This window comes from Oreochromis aureus, linkage group 22 (assembly GCF_013358895.1).
Source record: "Oreochromis aureus strain Israel breed Guangdong linkage group 22, ZZ_aureus, whole genome shotgun sequence".
NCBI classification, from domain to species: domain Eukaryota; kingdom Metazoa; phylum Chordata; class Actinopteri; order Cichliformes; family Cichlidae; genus Oreochromis; species Oreochromis aureus.
This window is the reverse complement of record NC_052962.1, coordinates 7,410,546-7,425,208: the sequence shown is the minus strand read 5'-3', so window position 1 is coordinate 7,425,208 and position 14,663 is coordinate 7,410,546. Positions and strand designations below refer to the sequence as shown.

General features: G+C 38.6%; 1 protein-coding gene across 4 annotated transcripts in view; it reads right to left on the bottom strand.

Annotated features, from left to right (window-relative positions):
• Positions 1-14,663, bottom strand: part of trappc9 (trafficking protein particle complex subunit 9) — a 219,019-nt gene that overhangs the window by 151,498 nt on the left and 52,858 nt on the right. For all 4 annotated transcript variants that reach the window (XM_039605603.1, XM_031741703.2, XM_039605605.1 and 1 more), the window contains 3 exons: positions 13,052-13,178; positions 12,738-12,870; positions 10,191-10,354 (listed from right to left, as the gene is read on the bottom strand). In XM_039605603.1, coding sequence (XP_039461537.1) covers positions 10,191-10,354; positions 12,738-12,870; positions 13,052-13,178 — 424 coding nt within the window. The remainder of the gene's footprint in view (positions 1-10,190; positions 10,355-12,737; positions 12,871-13,051; positions 13,179-14,663) is intronic.

Here is a 14,663-nt window from a genome sequence, read left to right as displayed (position 1 = left end):
AGTAATGTTCTGTTTGTTTTGCCACAGATGTCTTCCTATTGTGACTGTGCTCATCTTTTATTCATTCAGCTCCCAAAGAGAATGGAGAGAGAGGCTCTCTCAGCTGTGGCCTGTCTAAAGCCACTACCAGTTTATGACAAAGGAGGCACAGGTGGGAACCAGTAACACGATGATCAGGAAAGACTAGTTTTGTCCACATGGTGCTACACTACCACAGCCTCTGTCCCCAGACTGGATCAGACATGCAGCCCAGGCGTGATATCATAATGCTGAGTATATGTATGACTGAACGACGTCTAGGGAGAAAACTATAAAGTACCACAAGTTTATCAATGCATGAAACCTGACGACACTTAAGTCCACAGGAGGCCAGACACAAAATATGCAATGAGAATTTGCGCACCTGACACATTCTCACTCAATCCTAGTGTGTAATTTTAAACTAGTGATTAGGTTTCCATTTAAATGTAGCACAAAAAAAAAATCAGCAAAGAAAACATGCAAATCAACACATTTTCCGCTGAACAGCTGGTGCTGTTAATTCTTCCAGGTGGGCATCGTTAAGTCGCTGAAGAAGAAAAAGCTCAGAAAATTATGTTAAGAGACACAATGTAACCTTAAATGAATGATAAAGATGGTGAAAACATGGCATTTACTTTCATGATTGTGATGAATGTTGCTGTCTGTTCAATCCAGAGAAAAAACACATTGAATGCTTCCATCCGCCACCAAACCAACATGTTTTGGTTTTTATTGCTCCATTTTCTCTCCGGCTCAATCCAAAATTACACCAACTTTAAGTCAAGCGGAAAAATGTTTTGTGAAATTTTTGCCAGCCAATTCTTTTTAAGATGCTTATGTTCATCTAAAACTAACACACAGTTTTAACATGAGTGCTGTAAGTCACTGATCATCTTTGAGGTTTTATACTGTGTGATGCCCCATTCACTGCAAAAACTGTGTTTCAAACGTAAAGAAAAACAAAAACTGTTAACATTAACATCATTAGCAGTACCAAATGACAGTACTGATGGTTACTTGATGGGGTTTTTTTTGTTTTTCAAATGGATTTGAACAACAGATTAACTAAAGATGTTCTTTTCTAATAAGAGTTAAATCATGATCCTTATATGAGTGTATTTTATCATCAAAGCTAATGTGTTAGAAGCGTAAGGATTTGATCAAGTTTTAAAAAGTCCAAATTGTGTTGCTAGAGGACTGGGTCAGAGCATCTCCAAAACTGCAGAAAGAACCAGTAATGAACCCGTGACAAGGTCATGAGTGGCCAAGACTCACTGATGCATGTGGGTAGTGAAGACTGGTCTGTATGGTCTGAACTAACAGATGAGCTACTGTAGTTTAGTGCTGAAAAAGTTGATCCTGATTCTAAAGCATCTCTATTGTTTTATGTCTGATCGGTGTATTTCTACTTCACTAATAAGACAGACACCATGATGTTTTGCAGACAAAATGTTCTCACAATCAAAATGTTTTGCTATGATCTGATATGAAAGGCACCTGTACCCAACCCTGACATGCAAATTTTAAAGTAACCCAAACCCTTTTTATAAGGTGATCGCCCCTAACAGAGACAGCAGCAGTATGAAGAAATGATCCGTTTACAGCAGTTATCAAAAAGGGTCCTGGGACTCCAAGAGAATAAGGTAAAATAAACAAGCTCAAAAAATGTTTTTGATGCTTCCAAGAGTAATTTCTGTTTATAAAAACTTTATGTTTAAAGTGAGCGCTTGCTGACTTTGTTGAAGATGTTCTCTGCAGTTATGATAGTCCATTGTTCCTGCTTTAGTCTCCAGACCATGTTTAGGAATCACAGAGGAGATTTTCTGTTCCAGAGTCTAAGGTTTGTAAATCTGGGGGTAAACCCATTTGTTTTAATCGGCTGATCGGGGGAAAAAAACAAAAAACAAACAATTTTTTTGGTTTGGGCCTTAAAGACAAAGTATTTTTTGAAAACTGTTGTGTAACTCTACAGAAACTGTAGCTGAAGCTTTTTGAAAGCCTAGATGACAAAATATATCAAACAAAACAGTATTTTGGTATGAAAGAAGATGGGATAAGGCTGCAGTGTGAGTTCTACATACTGCAAAAAGCATCATCTCATCACTGCATCACAAAAAAAGAAGAAAAAATAAGAAAGCGAATTTGGACTCTGTCCCTCACTTCTACATTCTCTGTCACGTGAGCTTCCTTGTTTTCACACTTTTTTCTGGATTCTTAGAATTACTTAACGATAATATGTACAGTAAATGAAATCTTCAAGTTCTTTGCTGAACTATCTGTACATAAAGTCTTTCTCTGAGAAAGCAGCATGTGTTGAATCATATCTTCTTTTTACAATCCACACAGTAAGTGTTTGGGAACTGAGAGGATCAAAAGTTGTAGTTTTAACAGCCAAATGTGTATATTCTATTTTTCACAGCAAAAGGACCTTCGCAGAAGCTAGATTTTGGACTTTGTAGTGATACCAAGGTGGATGCTAAAGGAACATTTTTTCATACCTCTTTTCCACCTTTTACTCAGCCAACTACATTTCCCCCATTCTCACAGCTTATTACTCTTACTTTATCTGTACACATGCATCGGGGCAATCTGGAGTTCTGCACGTTGCTTAAGGATCTCTGACTAGAAGATTAAAGGGTTAAACCACTTACAGTGACCAGGGAAGAAGGGAGACCAGGTCCCGCTCCTTTATAGTCGGTCGTTACATTAAATTTGTAATGCAGAGATTTCTCTGGATTCTAACATCTGAGATTTTAACACACTGCACATTTAAAAACAAGGATGCAAGTAAATTACATCTGTAAACATCCGAGTTAACTGCTAAACTGTTAAATAAGACAAGCTGAAGTGTACAATTCCTCATTATTAAATGGTGGGACATTAGTAGAAATCTTACCCAACAGACTAAAAATACATAGTTGCTAAAATGTGGTTGTCTTCTAGGACTTCCCTTATTTAAGCCACACTACTTGAAGCTGCAGGGGTTTCACAAGTGACAACAACAAAGAAGATGAAGTTACACAGAAAAGAAGTGGATGATCAACTGCACTGCAATGCAATTAGGGGGTTAGGTTGTATCATGCAGCCCACCAGGCTGTTCTTCCTCTGAGGCAGCGTGTTTGTTTTGGCCTAACAGTCATTTTCTGACTAGAAAGCTTTAACAAAAGGCTTCATCAAATAACAGCGGGACCTTGTTATTCAATATATGAATTCCATGAATTCTCTTTACTTCAATACATGAAAATCATCCACACCTAGAATAAACTTTGAACAACTGCCTACAAATACAGCATTCCAAATGTCACTGCATAAACAGGCCGAGTCTTGTTCTAAGCACTGCGTCCATAATGCCTTACATTACCCGCAAATATAAACTCAACATCTTAATTCAGAGCTTCTGATCAGAGTGGTGCACTTTCTGTCCCTACAATCTACACAAATGTGCCACTTGAGTTAATTATTAGACCTTAAGAGGACCAAGAGGCTATAGATGGATAGATGTATATATTTACTAATTTACTAATATTTACTAAAAGCACATAAGTAATGCACATAAGTAATGCAGGAGTCAGCACTGCCTAAGTTGGCTGTATTTGCAGGTGCAGATGTAAAAACAGATACAGCTTTGAGCCATCTTTAAAACTAGAGCAGTGCTATTGAAAGACCAGTCCATTCTACAAGTGTATGTAGAACTCCTAATAAAAATATATAAAATCCCTGAGCCTAATTTTGCACCTTCTTTAAAGGCTAAATTTGTAATGTAATGTACTTTATTTTCTAAGAATGTAGGAATACATTATTTATCAAGGCATCTACTGTATGTTCCAGAACAGACTAGATTCAGTGACTCTGACAGACAAACTTGACACACAAAGACGACATCTCTTTGTTGCTCTGCCCAAATCCTCTTGTTGCTTAGTGCACAGTTTCTTTTCCTTTCAGTGTCTGTGGTTGATTGACCGCAGCTGACAGGCTGCTTGTCAGTGTGACCTCCTGCCTATGGCACAATGCTGATGCATCTGGTTTATACAAGAGTTCACGGCTGTACAAAAACAGTATTCGGTATTTTATTATTACTCCAAAGATGAACGAGCATACCAAATGTTTAATTTTACTTGAACTTTAGACAATCTCAACTTACTCTTATCGACACTAGGCTTCAGAAAATACTCATTAAAAGAAAAGATGAAACTTATCTGAACAAACAGACAAAAAAAAAAAAGATCTAATGAATTCATGTATTCGAGTCATTTTTGTACCACCTCTCTTCCTTCTCAGCTACTGCAGCTTTAAGAACAACCAATACAATACTATATCCCGTGTAGATTGGTAGAAAAAAATCCATAAAAACTCAATAGCGCTTCTAGACTCAGTAGTATTCACTTCAAATACACAAACCACCACAGACCTGAAGCAGAACACTGGAAAAATATCTAAATAACTAGTTATACACATAAAGCAAGACTTTATCACTGGTTGTAATCAATGGAGGGTTAAATTAGAACATACAAAATCAGGAATTACTGAGAGACTGTTTCCCATCAGTTCACAGGTATTTTTTTCCCCAATTTTTCATTGATACATTCATATGTGCAATCCTCTAAAGTCTAGGAGCAAGCCTACTACTGTAAAAATGTTTCCTGTTTGTAACTTCTATTCAAAAATTGTTCTTAGTCACAGTGCATCCTGAGTGCATTATTCAATAAGCCCACTTAAACCGTTTCAACAGGCAGTATCATCACAGACAGCCTTGAGGAACAAAGCAAAACCTAAATTGAATTTTTTAAAAAGATGCCCTGTGACACACTCCAGACGGAAGCTGATCTGACATTAAAATGGCCTTCAAAGGTCTCACAGCTCAGATGTGATACTTAATTGGTTACAGGGTTTCTTTCTTTGTACTGTAACAAAGCCTGCAAGACTGCACCCATGGAAACAGGTGTAGAAAAGAATGCAATCTGGATTGTAGTCATTGTGTCACAATTAGATCAAATAATGAGAGGGCTTTGGCATGTGCTTACTCATGCATCATGCAATAATGATGTAAAATCCCTGGAACTTGTTGCCTAGAGTAGATGTTACAAAGCAAAAAAAACATACAGAAGTTAGCTGGAAAGTTAGCATGAAAGAAAAGTTTAACCAGGAGAAGTCAAACAACAAGGTCATATTATGTGCCCCACCTAGGAACTCCACTGTTCTACTGGGTCACTTCAATGCCTTTGGCGATCTGAAGGTGTGATAGGGCATGTTATTAGTTTTCCCAGTTTAGGTTTTTGTGATTAGTTTCTCATTTAGCTGGATTTCATGTTTGGTTAACGCTATGTTTTCGGCCAGAATAAAAGGCATGCTTTTTGTTAAAATCAAGTTCCATTTCCACGTTTCGTTTGTCTGCATTTGGGTCCACTACTGTGTACTCCACAGAGCATTACAGCTTGAGGTGTATGAAAGTTTGCCCAACCAGTAAGTATGTATTTTGTGGAGAATGTGTTGGAATGCATCCAAAATACTTGGTTCACATTTCTCAAAATAAGTTCAACTCATTCCTGAAGGGTGTTGGACTTCACCAGTTCTTTATCATCTGTTCAAGTGTTGCTCAAGTGTTCGAGCCATGTGGAGATTGTCAAGTACGGTGGTCTCAGGATTTTGTCTCTGCTTCTTGCAGATGATTAGTTCTGTTAGTCTACCAGCCATCACCTACAGCTTGCACTGAATAACAAGCAGCTGTGGTGAAAAATCTTCAAGTCTGAGACCCAGTTCAAGACTGAAGTAGAGGTAGTTCAGGCATCGGACGATGATGCCTCCCAGGCGCCTCCTAGGTGAGGCGTATCTAGCAGTCTTAGCCCGTGGGACCAGAGCAGACCCAGGACATGCTGGAGAGACGTCCGTGAGGTCGCTTAGGAATGCCTCAGTGTCCACTGAGAAGAGGTGGAGATGACTGCAGAGAGGGAGGTCTGGGCATCTCTGGTTAGATTGCTGTCCCTGTGACCTGGACCACGGTAGGCAGTGGAAATTGGATGGACGCTTGCCTTTTAATATACAGAGTGCAAGTGCATTAGCACTCAGATTGAGATTTGATACACAGCCCAACGTCCAGCACTAAGTATAGTGTGTTGATCGCAGCCAGTATTAAACAAAGTGACCATGTCTGTGAACTAAACAAACTGACCATATCTTTAATGCATTTAAAAAGGACACCTAGAAAGAAACTTTTATTTCCCGATGGTAACAAAAAAGTACTGCTTTCATGTGCATTTTCATGCATTTGATGGTTCACTGATATTGACTCTAAAAACTGGGGATACTGATGTGTCAGAAAGATTTATAAAAGTCCTATTGTTAAGAATCAGAGAATAAAACAGGCAAAGAAAAAAAATAAGACAGTAAAAATTTTTACACCATCTTCCAGAGGCACGTGTGACTAATGATGACCTAAAAGCACTAAATAAGTTATACCATAACTACATTTTCAGGGGGACTCAAAGAATAAGTGCTACTGTTGCTGGTCTGACTATGAATACTGGTCCTTAGCAGGCAAAAGTTTAAAAGGAAAAGAAAAAAAAAAGAATCAGTTTGAATCAGAGGAATAAAACAAACTGAAATTGGAGAAGATAAGCATTGGAAGAAGAGGAAGGACTTGAAAGGGTTGGATAAAGATAAAATAGCCAAGACACTTAAAAACAAAAGAAGAACAGAATATTTCATTCACAAGGAATTTGAACAATAAAGGAGGAAAAGAAGAGCTTTTTTGGACAATTAAGAAGTTTAAGTACTTGAAACAAAAACCTTTTTTATAGTTGGACCTTTTTCACATAAGGTCTTAAACACTGTAGCTCTGAAGAATTTTATAAGATAATAACATTGAGCATATTAAAAAAAAAGACTGGTGGTTAGATTTAATGATAATGCTCAAATCCTTGGGTAGAGTAATGATATTTCATCTGTGTCTTTGATATTATTGAGGCACTGGATGTTTCAAATTTGGACCCAGAGTATTTATTACTTCTTCATCCAACTCTGAAAATAACATTCCCTAGGAGCCAACGCTATATTTGCTGCATAAAACAAACAAAACGGTACCACAGTTTTATTTCAAAGACAACGCTTGTTAACTAGATAGACTACGTTGTTCCTTGGAGTCCAGCCAGCAGGGAGCTTGGATGTGTGAGATGCAACAAGCTTCTAAGAGGTAGACATCAGTGGATTACTGTGTTCAAATTAAGTCTTGTACCATTTACCACTGACCGGCAAATTACTATCTTAAATCAAAAACTAAGCAGCGCTTTTGTATAGAAGGCAAGAGTGAAGCGCAGCACCTCTCATCCTGCTGTCGCTGAGTTATAAATTCTACATCAGGACTGTACACCAAAGGCTTGTGCTATCTCTACACAATAGAGTCTTCAACATATGTGAAAGACCAACAAAAGTCAGACTAGACCAGCCCCATGAGTGTTAACCCTTGGGCAGAGGAGGCACAGAGCCTGTCAGCACAGAATTTTGAAGCCATTTCAGAAAAGTCAGATCAGTTCCAGATAAAAGGAAACTGGCTCCCAGCTTCTCCTCCTTCACTCATCGCTGCGTGATTAAACTCCCACTGATACCACAGGGAGTCAGAGTGTTTAAAAAAAAAAAAATCTTCAAGAAATCTTTGCTTCATTTTAAATGTCTGTATTTCTGAGGCTAAACTGAGGATATACAAAGGTATGATCCACTTTAGTATGTGGGGAAGAAAGGTGTTTTGTCAGAATTAACAAGTGAAAATGTCAACAGACTTCTCTCTGCATCTGAAAAAAATAAAATGTAAAATTGAATTTACATAGCGACACAGAGGTGAGCAACAGTAGCAATATTTTAAAAGCTATGATAACTCGAGTTTTGCTCTTGGTCATATTGAATAATTTAGGGCACTCGTTATAAATTAAAATAGTTTACAGCAAGAATAACTGGACTAGCATTTTACCAGTGGAGACAGCTCTGGCTCCGAGTAAAGAAATCAATAATGATTCTAAATATGGTCAAGTGACACTGGTTTCTCATAAACTGGAATGCTTCCAGCTATTAATGCTAATGCAGTGGTTCAGTGTCAGAAAACGAATCACTTAGAAATAACCCACAATAACCAGCATCATTATTTTTAACTTTTGTCCAATAAAAATTCGCCAGTATTTAGACTTAATGGCAGATACCTTACAATAATATGTGATAAGCATTTCACTACGTACCAAGGTGTTTTCTTAACCACTGTGTCAAATTTAGAATTACCAATTAACCAAAAAAAGAATGACTGTGTATTGTGGAAGGACGTACCAAAGCCACAGAAAGGACCCAGCCAACCAGCGGAGCTGAAAGGTGGTAATGACTGCACCACCAAATTCTCAGGGCACACACTGGCTTTCATGTTTTTTTTACTACAGGGCAAACTTTCCGAACATTGTCACCTGGAGATGGGATTTGGAGTCAGATTTTGAACTTGTATAGCTTAAAACACACACACACAGAGTATATGTATATATACACTACCAGTCAAAGCTTTGGACACACCTTCTCATTTAATGTTTTTTCTTTATTTTTGCTACTTTCTACATTGTAGCTATATACTGAAGACATCAGATAACATAAAGCCAAATATATGGAATTATGCAGCAAAGAAAAAATTGATGAATAACTTCAAATATGTCTTGAATTTTAGATTCCTCAAAGTAGCCACTCTTTGCTTTGTTGACAGCGCTGCAAACCCTCGGCCTTCTCTCAATGAGCTTCATGATGATGTCACCTGAAATGGTTTTCACTTCACAGGTGTTGCTTGTCTGGGTTGATTTGTAGACTTTTTTGCTTTCTAAATGGGGTTGGGACCATCAGGTGTGTTGTGCAGAAGTCAGGTTGATACACAGCTGACAGCCCTATTTGACAACTGTTAGAATTCATATTATGGCAGGAACCAATCAGCTAACCAATCAGACCTGCCGGGTCTTTGTGTGATGCAGATAAGGTGAATGGATAGTCTCTACATGCATGGTCCTCACCGTGCATGGAGCATGGAGGAGGAGGTGGCCAACAAGTGCTCAACATCTGTGGGAACTCCTTCAAGACTGTTGGAAAACCATTTCAGGTGACTACCTCATGAAGCTCATCGAGAGAATACCAATAGTGTACAGCAAAGGAAATCTCAAAGGGTGGCTATTTTGAAGAATCTAAAATATTAAACATGTTTTGATTTATTTTCATATTTTGTTTACTATGGGTTCTTCCTCTGACATTTAGCCAGCTCTCCAACAGCTAGCATATATTCTTTCTTGCTGAAAGAATAACAAAAATCACTGATGACGCGCTTTTACATCACCCGTTTTCCTGGAGAATGAACAATATATATATATATATATATATATATATATATATATATATATATATATAGATATAGATATATATATATATAGATATAGATATAGATATAGATATATTTTTTCCCCTAATATGTAGGATGTCAAATGTTAGGAGACTTACTAAAGCAAATGCTTGACAATGTTAAAACAAAGCTGTTTAAAGCACACCGACTGTAGAGTTAATGACCTCTGGTTCCTCTCTGATTTAAACAAAAAAGTAACAGCAGGAGACTTTACACTTGAAGCTGCAGAGATACTAAAGTATACCATCGACAGTTAAGTAAAATAAAAGTTTCTTCAATAGATAACTTTGTCTTTCCAAAAAATAAATAAATTGCTCCCCATTTTTCCACATAGACAATGAAAGGAGGACAAAAGCAAGTGGGAGACAGAGAAACAGAGTGAGGGGGACTGCAGACATCAGACGGCCTGAGCAGGTGTTGAACAAAGAGACAGAACACAGACTGGAAAGCCACAAGAGCATGAAAGATCCCAACCACATACAACAAGGCAGCGACCTCTGCAGCACTGCGGACAACGGGACTGCAAGAGGCTGGACCAAAAACTAAGTGGGCAATAAACTCCATCAAAGCCTATTGCAACTACAACACAGATAAGACACTCAATGCACTTTGATTGTTTTAGTGCATTTTTTTTCAATCCACATTTCTTCTGCAATCCTACTCTGTTTTGAACTTTCACAATTTCTGTTGTAAATCTATATCGAGAGCTAGAAAATTGAACAAAAAGGTATAATAAACAGACTTGGCTCATCTTGCTGAGGGTGCTTACCTTTGGTGCTGACAATCTTAGAGGTGAGCTCTAAAGTCTCTATGTCCTCAGATCCAATGTTCTCTAAGGTGATGGTCAACTGCTGCGTCTCTCCGTTGAACAGCTGGACAGACACGGAGCTAGACAGCTCTTCTTTGGACATGGGGTGAGGTGTGTAGGCCGACCTGTAGGTAGGTTCAGAGATACATATGGCCATTATAACTAATCAGAGATTAGGCGAAAAGCATCGAAACACCACATAATGTATATCTGATTGTATGTAAAAGTCTTGAGCCACCCCCCATTTTATTCAAAAGAGAGTTTAAGGCGCTGCTCCTCAGGATACATGAAGGTATTTGTGTCTCTTCTTATATTATGTTATGCCTAGCAATAGCTCTGCAGCTAGCCACAAAATAGATAATTATTTCAACTAGTCCTATTTCACTGCTGCTATTTAGCTTTACATCTTAATTTACAACCAAAGTTAAAGCAGTGCTCTATCTTGATGGAAATGGTATATGATCTTTAGATGTCAAATTCACGAGCTAACTTATAGCCAACATCTGACCTTTCTAAACCTCATAAATCTTCATTTTCATGGAAGCCTGAACTTTAAACTTTATTGTAGCATGTCTGAGAACAACCACACTGATCATTTTATTGAAGCTGTAAGATTAACTTGGACCATTTTCAGTGATGCTTCAGCATTTATTTGAACTGAATGAGCATCCATCCATTCTCTTCTGCTTATCCGATTCAGAGTCACAGGGGGGCTGGAGCCTATCCCAGCTGCCTTAGGGCAGGAGGGGTACACCCTGGCTAACACAGAGACAGACAACCATTTGCGGTCACATTCACACCTGTGGGCAATTTGGAATTATCACCTAACCCCACTAAATACATGTCTGTAGTGGGAGGAGGCTAGAGTACCTGGGGGAGAACATGGAAACTCCACACAGAAAGACCCCGGCCAGATGGTGGAATTGAACTCAGGACCTTCTTGCAGGCAACAACACTAACCCACTCCTGCCGCATTTGGACTCAGAAATATTATTTTCAATGACAAGGGGCATGTCAGCAAAAGATTCGGTCTTCAAACTAGAATTTAGATGTTCTAAAATATTAAAACCGCAAATTTTGAGTTAATGTTTAGAATTCAAATGGTATAAATGTGAAAAGTGGAGCCTTAGATACTGCCGTTTAGTGCTGTAGGCAGAAAGTCTGTGAGGCATCCTGCAGAGACTCTCTGAGCTTTGAAGTCAAAACTGAAGATCTACCTGTGCATCCTGTGAGAACACCACACACTCGAGCCAAATAATACACTTCTATTCGAGTAGACACATGAAGTATATTCCAGCATTAGAGAATATAAAGATTTTCCACATCAAAAGCTGATGAAGTGCTGTACTTAAACAGGCATGACCTAAATAGTGAATTTTTAAAGCAGCTTTCCTGTCAGAATGATTTACAAAAGTCCAAACAGTGCGCATTACCTGCTATTTACTGGTAGAAAAACTACAATATGACTTCTACTTTCTTTTCTCAAATAACAACAATCTTGGGCTATAATGTGGTTCATGACCTGGGTTTCAAATAAGCTTTACACTGTTGGTTTCTTTGAAGTGTTTCTGTACTCACCACAGGATCCCAATATGCTTGCTATGATATAACTTTGGTTTGTAATTGGTATGACTTGAAGACCACTCAGCCACAAAGCTATCCCTTTTTCATAGCTATACTTGAACACAAACGTTTCATGAAATAAACACATAAATACGAACACAGGCAACTTTTACATAATGGTGTCAATACTCCTGAAACCTGCACATACGCTCAAGGGCAAACTGCATCACCTTGGCCAGAAACACGCTACTCAAAATGTTAACTTTTGTTACTTTTGGGTGTAAAAACTATGAGTAGAGTGCAGTCTGTGAATGGTACAACAGTCGCACATTTTTCATTGTTTTGGCTCTGTACCTCAGCACAATTGATGTGCAATGAAACAATGACTATAAAGCTAAAGTGCTGACTTTAAGCTTTAAAGGTGTTTGAGGGTGTTCACATCAATCATGGGTGAACAAAGCAAGACTCTTTGCCCTTCCTATATTTTTATGGGAAAATGTTCTTGTCTGTAGACGCAGTCTAACACTTCAATTTACTTTACTGAAGACAAAAATGAGGCCAAAAGGCCAACTCTAGTAGAGAGAAACCACAAAGCATAGCATGACTTTCAGTGGTTAAATAATCTACCAAATAGTTATTAAATACTTTACCCTTTTGCTGTGGGCATCAATATGTTGTATTAAAGACATGTAACCCAGTCTAGCTAATTTGGCTGCCAGCTAATGTAATTAGTGTTGAGGTGTTATCTTTGTTAAACAGGTGTTGTGAACCACATATGAACCTTTCGTTACTCAATTTGGCAAAGCAGGGCTTACTCAATGTTTACCCCTGGCCTACTGAGACCTGTGACATTATCAGCATAGCAACACAGTCAGATCTTTTGTACACTGACTGTTAGTGAACAATTAGTGTCATAGCAAAGACAGCGTGCAGAGAGTTCCTGACCGTGGCAGTGATGTCTGGAGCTGGAGGCGAGGAAGAGCGGGAATGACCTCCACTAAACAGCCACTAGTCTTCACACCAGGCAGGCCATCCAGCAGGCAATCGCTGGTTACACCAAACACCGATGTGTGGTAACCTGGGTTCAAATAGAAAATATAATCTTTAGTGGATGAAATAACTGGAGTGGAATGGTAAACCACTGACCTTTAAAAAGGAGTCTGACTCAAAAGTGTGTGCAAAAATACAAGCTAATCTTTCCAGCTAATTATTATGTGCAACAATCCAAGTAATGAAAAAATCTTTTCAGCCACACTGACCGTTGACAGTAATGTTCCCGGCTGTACGTGGGACGCCAACCAGAGTAACGGGGTACAGGCCAGACTCCGCAGGCAGAGACAGCGCTGCAGGCAGAGATTCAAATTCTACTCCAGAGGTCAGCAAACCCTGAATGCAACACAGAATAGGATGAGGAATGACCAGGATGTAATGCAGAAATCACACTCGGCAAAAGCCACCATGCCAAAACCAAGGAAAACTGACTGCAAAACCAGCCTCTCATCTTTTGGCCCAACATGGTTCCTCATTTGTTTTCCTTTTGAAAAAGCAGAGTGAGGTGCAGCAGTTCAATTTTCCAACACCGATTCAGTGTGAAGTATCTCTCAAAACATTTCAAATGATCCATCATCCTAATCTATCCACGATGTCCTGAAGATTAAATTTCTGGCGGTATGAGGAGGCCATTTCCATGGAAGAAAATCATTCTCTGCGAGAAATGACCACTTGAGCCATGTATGCCTGAGAGGTGAATGAAAATAAGTCCTACTGATGACAACACAGAAGGAAGGGGGATCAAAAAGGTTTCAAATTCAGCCGGCCAAATCCCCACCGGATATTATAGAGAGCAGCAAATTCTGTTCAAGTGTTTTGTATGCATTACAAAATCTTGCACTGGCCGTCCAAAGGGTAATTTTTAACCGTTAAATGAAAGTGTCTGAACTAAACTGAAATCAACTGTAAAATGTGGATGATGTGAAGAATAGCTCAGATAATATTTCTGGTTTATTACACCTACAGCTAAGCCATAGTATTGAATGTGTGATTACTAAGATATCAAAATGATTATTTTGAAGTGTGACAGATCAAAAAATAAATTATAATAAATTGTTGAAGGTAAGGTTAACATTAAAGGAAGGATAGCAAGACCTCATCAAAGGTGAAAATCTTGTAGAAATTAATTGGGTCTTATATGTGAAAGAAAGCAAGTGAAAAGTCCCAAAAAGACCACATTTAAAAAAAAATGAAAATCTCTCTCACAAAACATCTCAATACTTCTAAAATTAGATCTATTCTGTCTCAGAGTGACGCTGAGAAACCACTTCATGAATTCATCACTTCTAAACTGGTCTATTGTAATTCATTATTATGAGGCTGTTATAAATTTCTCTAAAAAGACTTGAGTTCATCCACTCACTACAGTGAGAGTACTATCAAGGACTAGAAAGAGAGACCATATTTTCCCCACATTAGCTTCTCTCCACTGACCCAATTAAATCCAAAACAGAGTTTAAAATCCTCCTTCTCACATTCAAAGTCTTCAAAAACATCAGGTTCAATCAAATCTTAAAGACTAAGTATTGTATTCATATTGTCCAAAAACGCATTTCACTGTCAGACTGCAGGCTTACTTCTGGGTCTTAGAGGACAAGAAAGAAACAGTGGTGAACCAGTGACAGGGTCATGAGGAGGCAAGCCTCGCTGATGCACAGCGAAGGCTGATTGACCTCAGTGGTCCAATCTAACTGAGGAGCTACTGTAGCTGACACTGTTGAAAAAGTTGATGTTGGTTCTTATAGAAAGGAGTCAGAATACGCAGTGCATCAGAGTTTGTTCCATAGCTGCAGACCGGTCAGGGTGCCCATGCTGATCTCC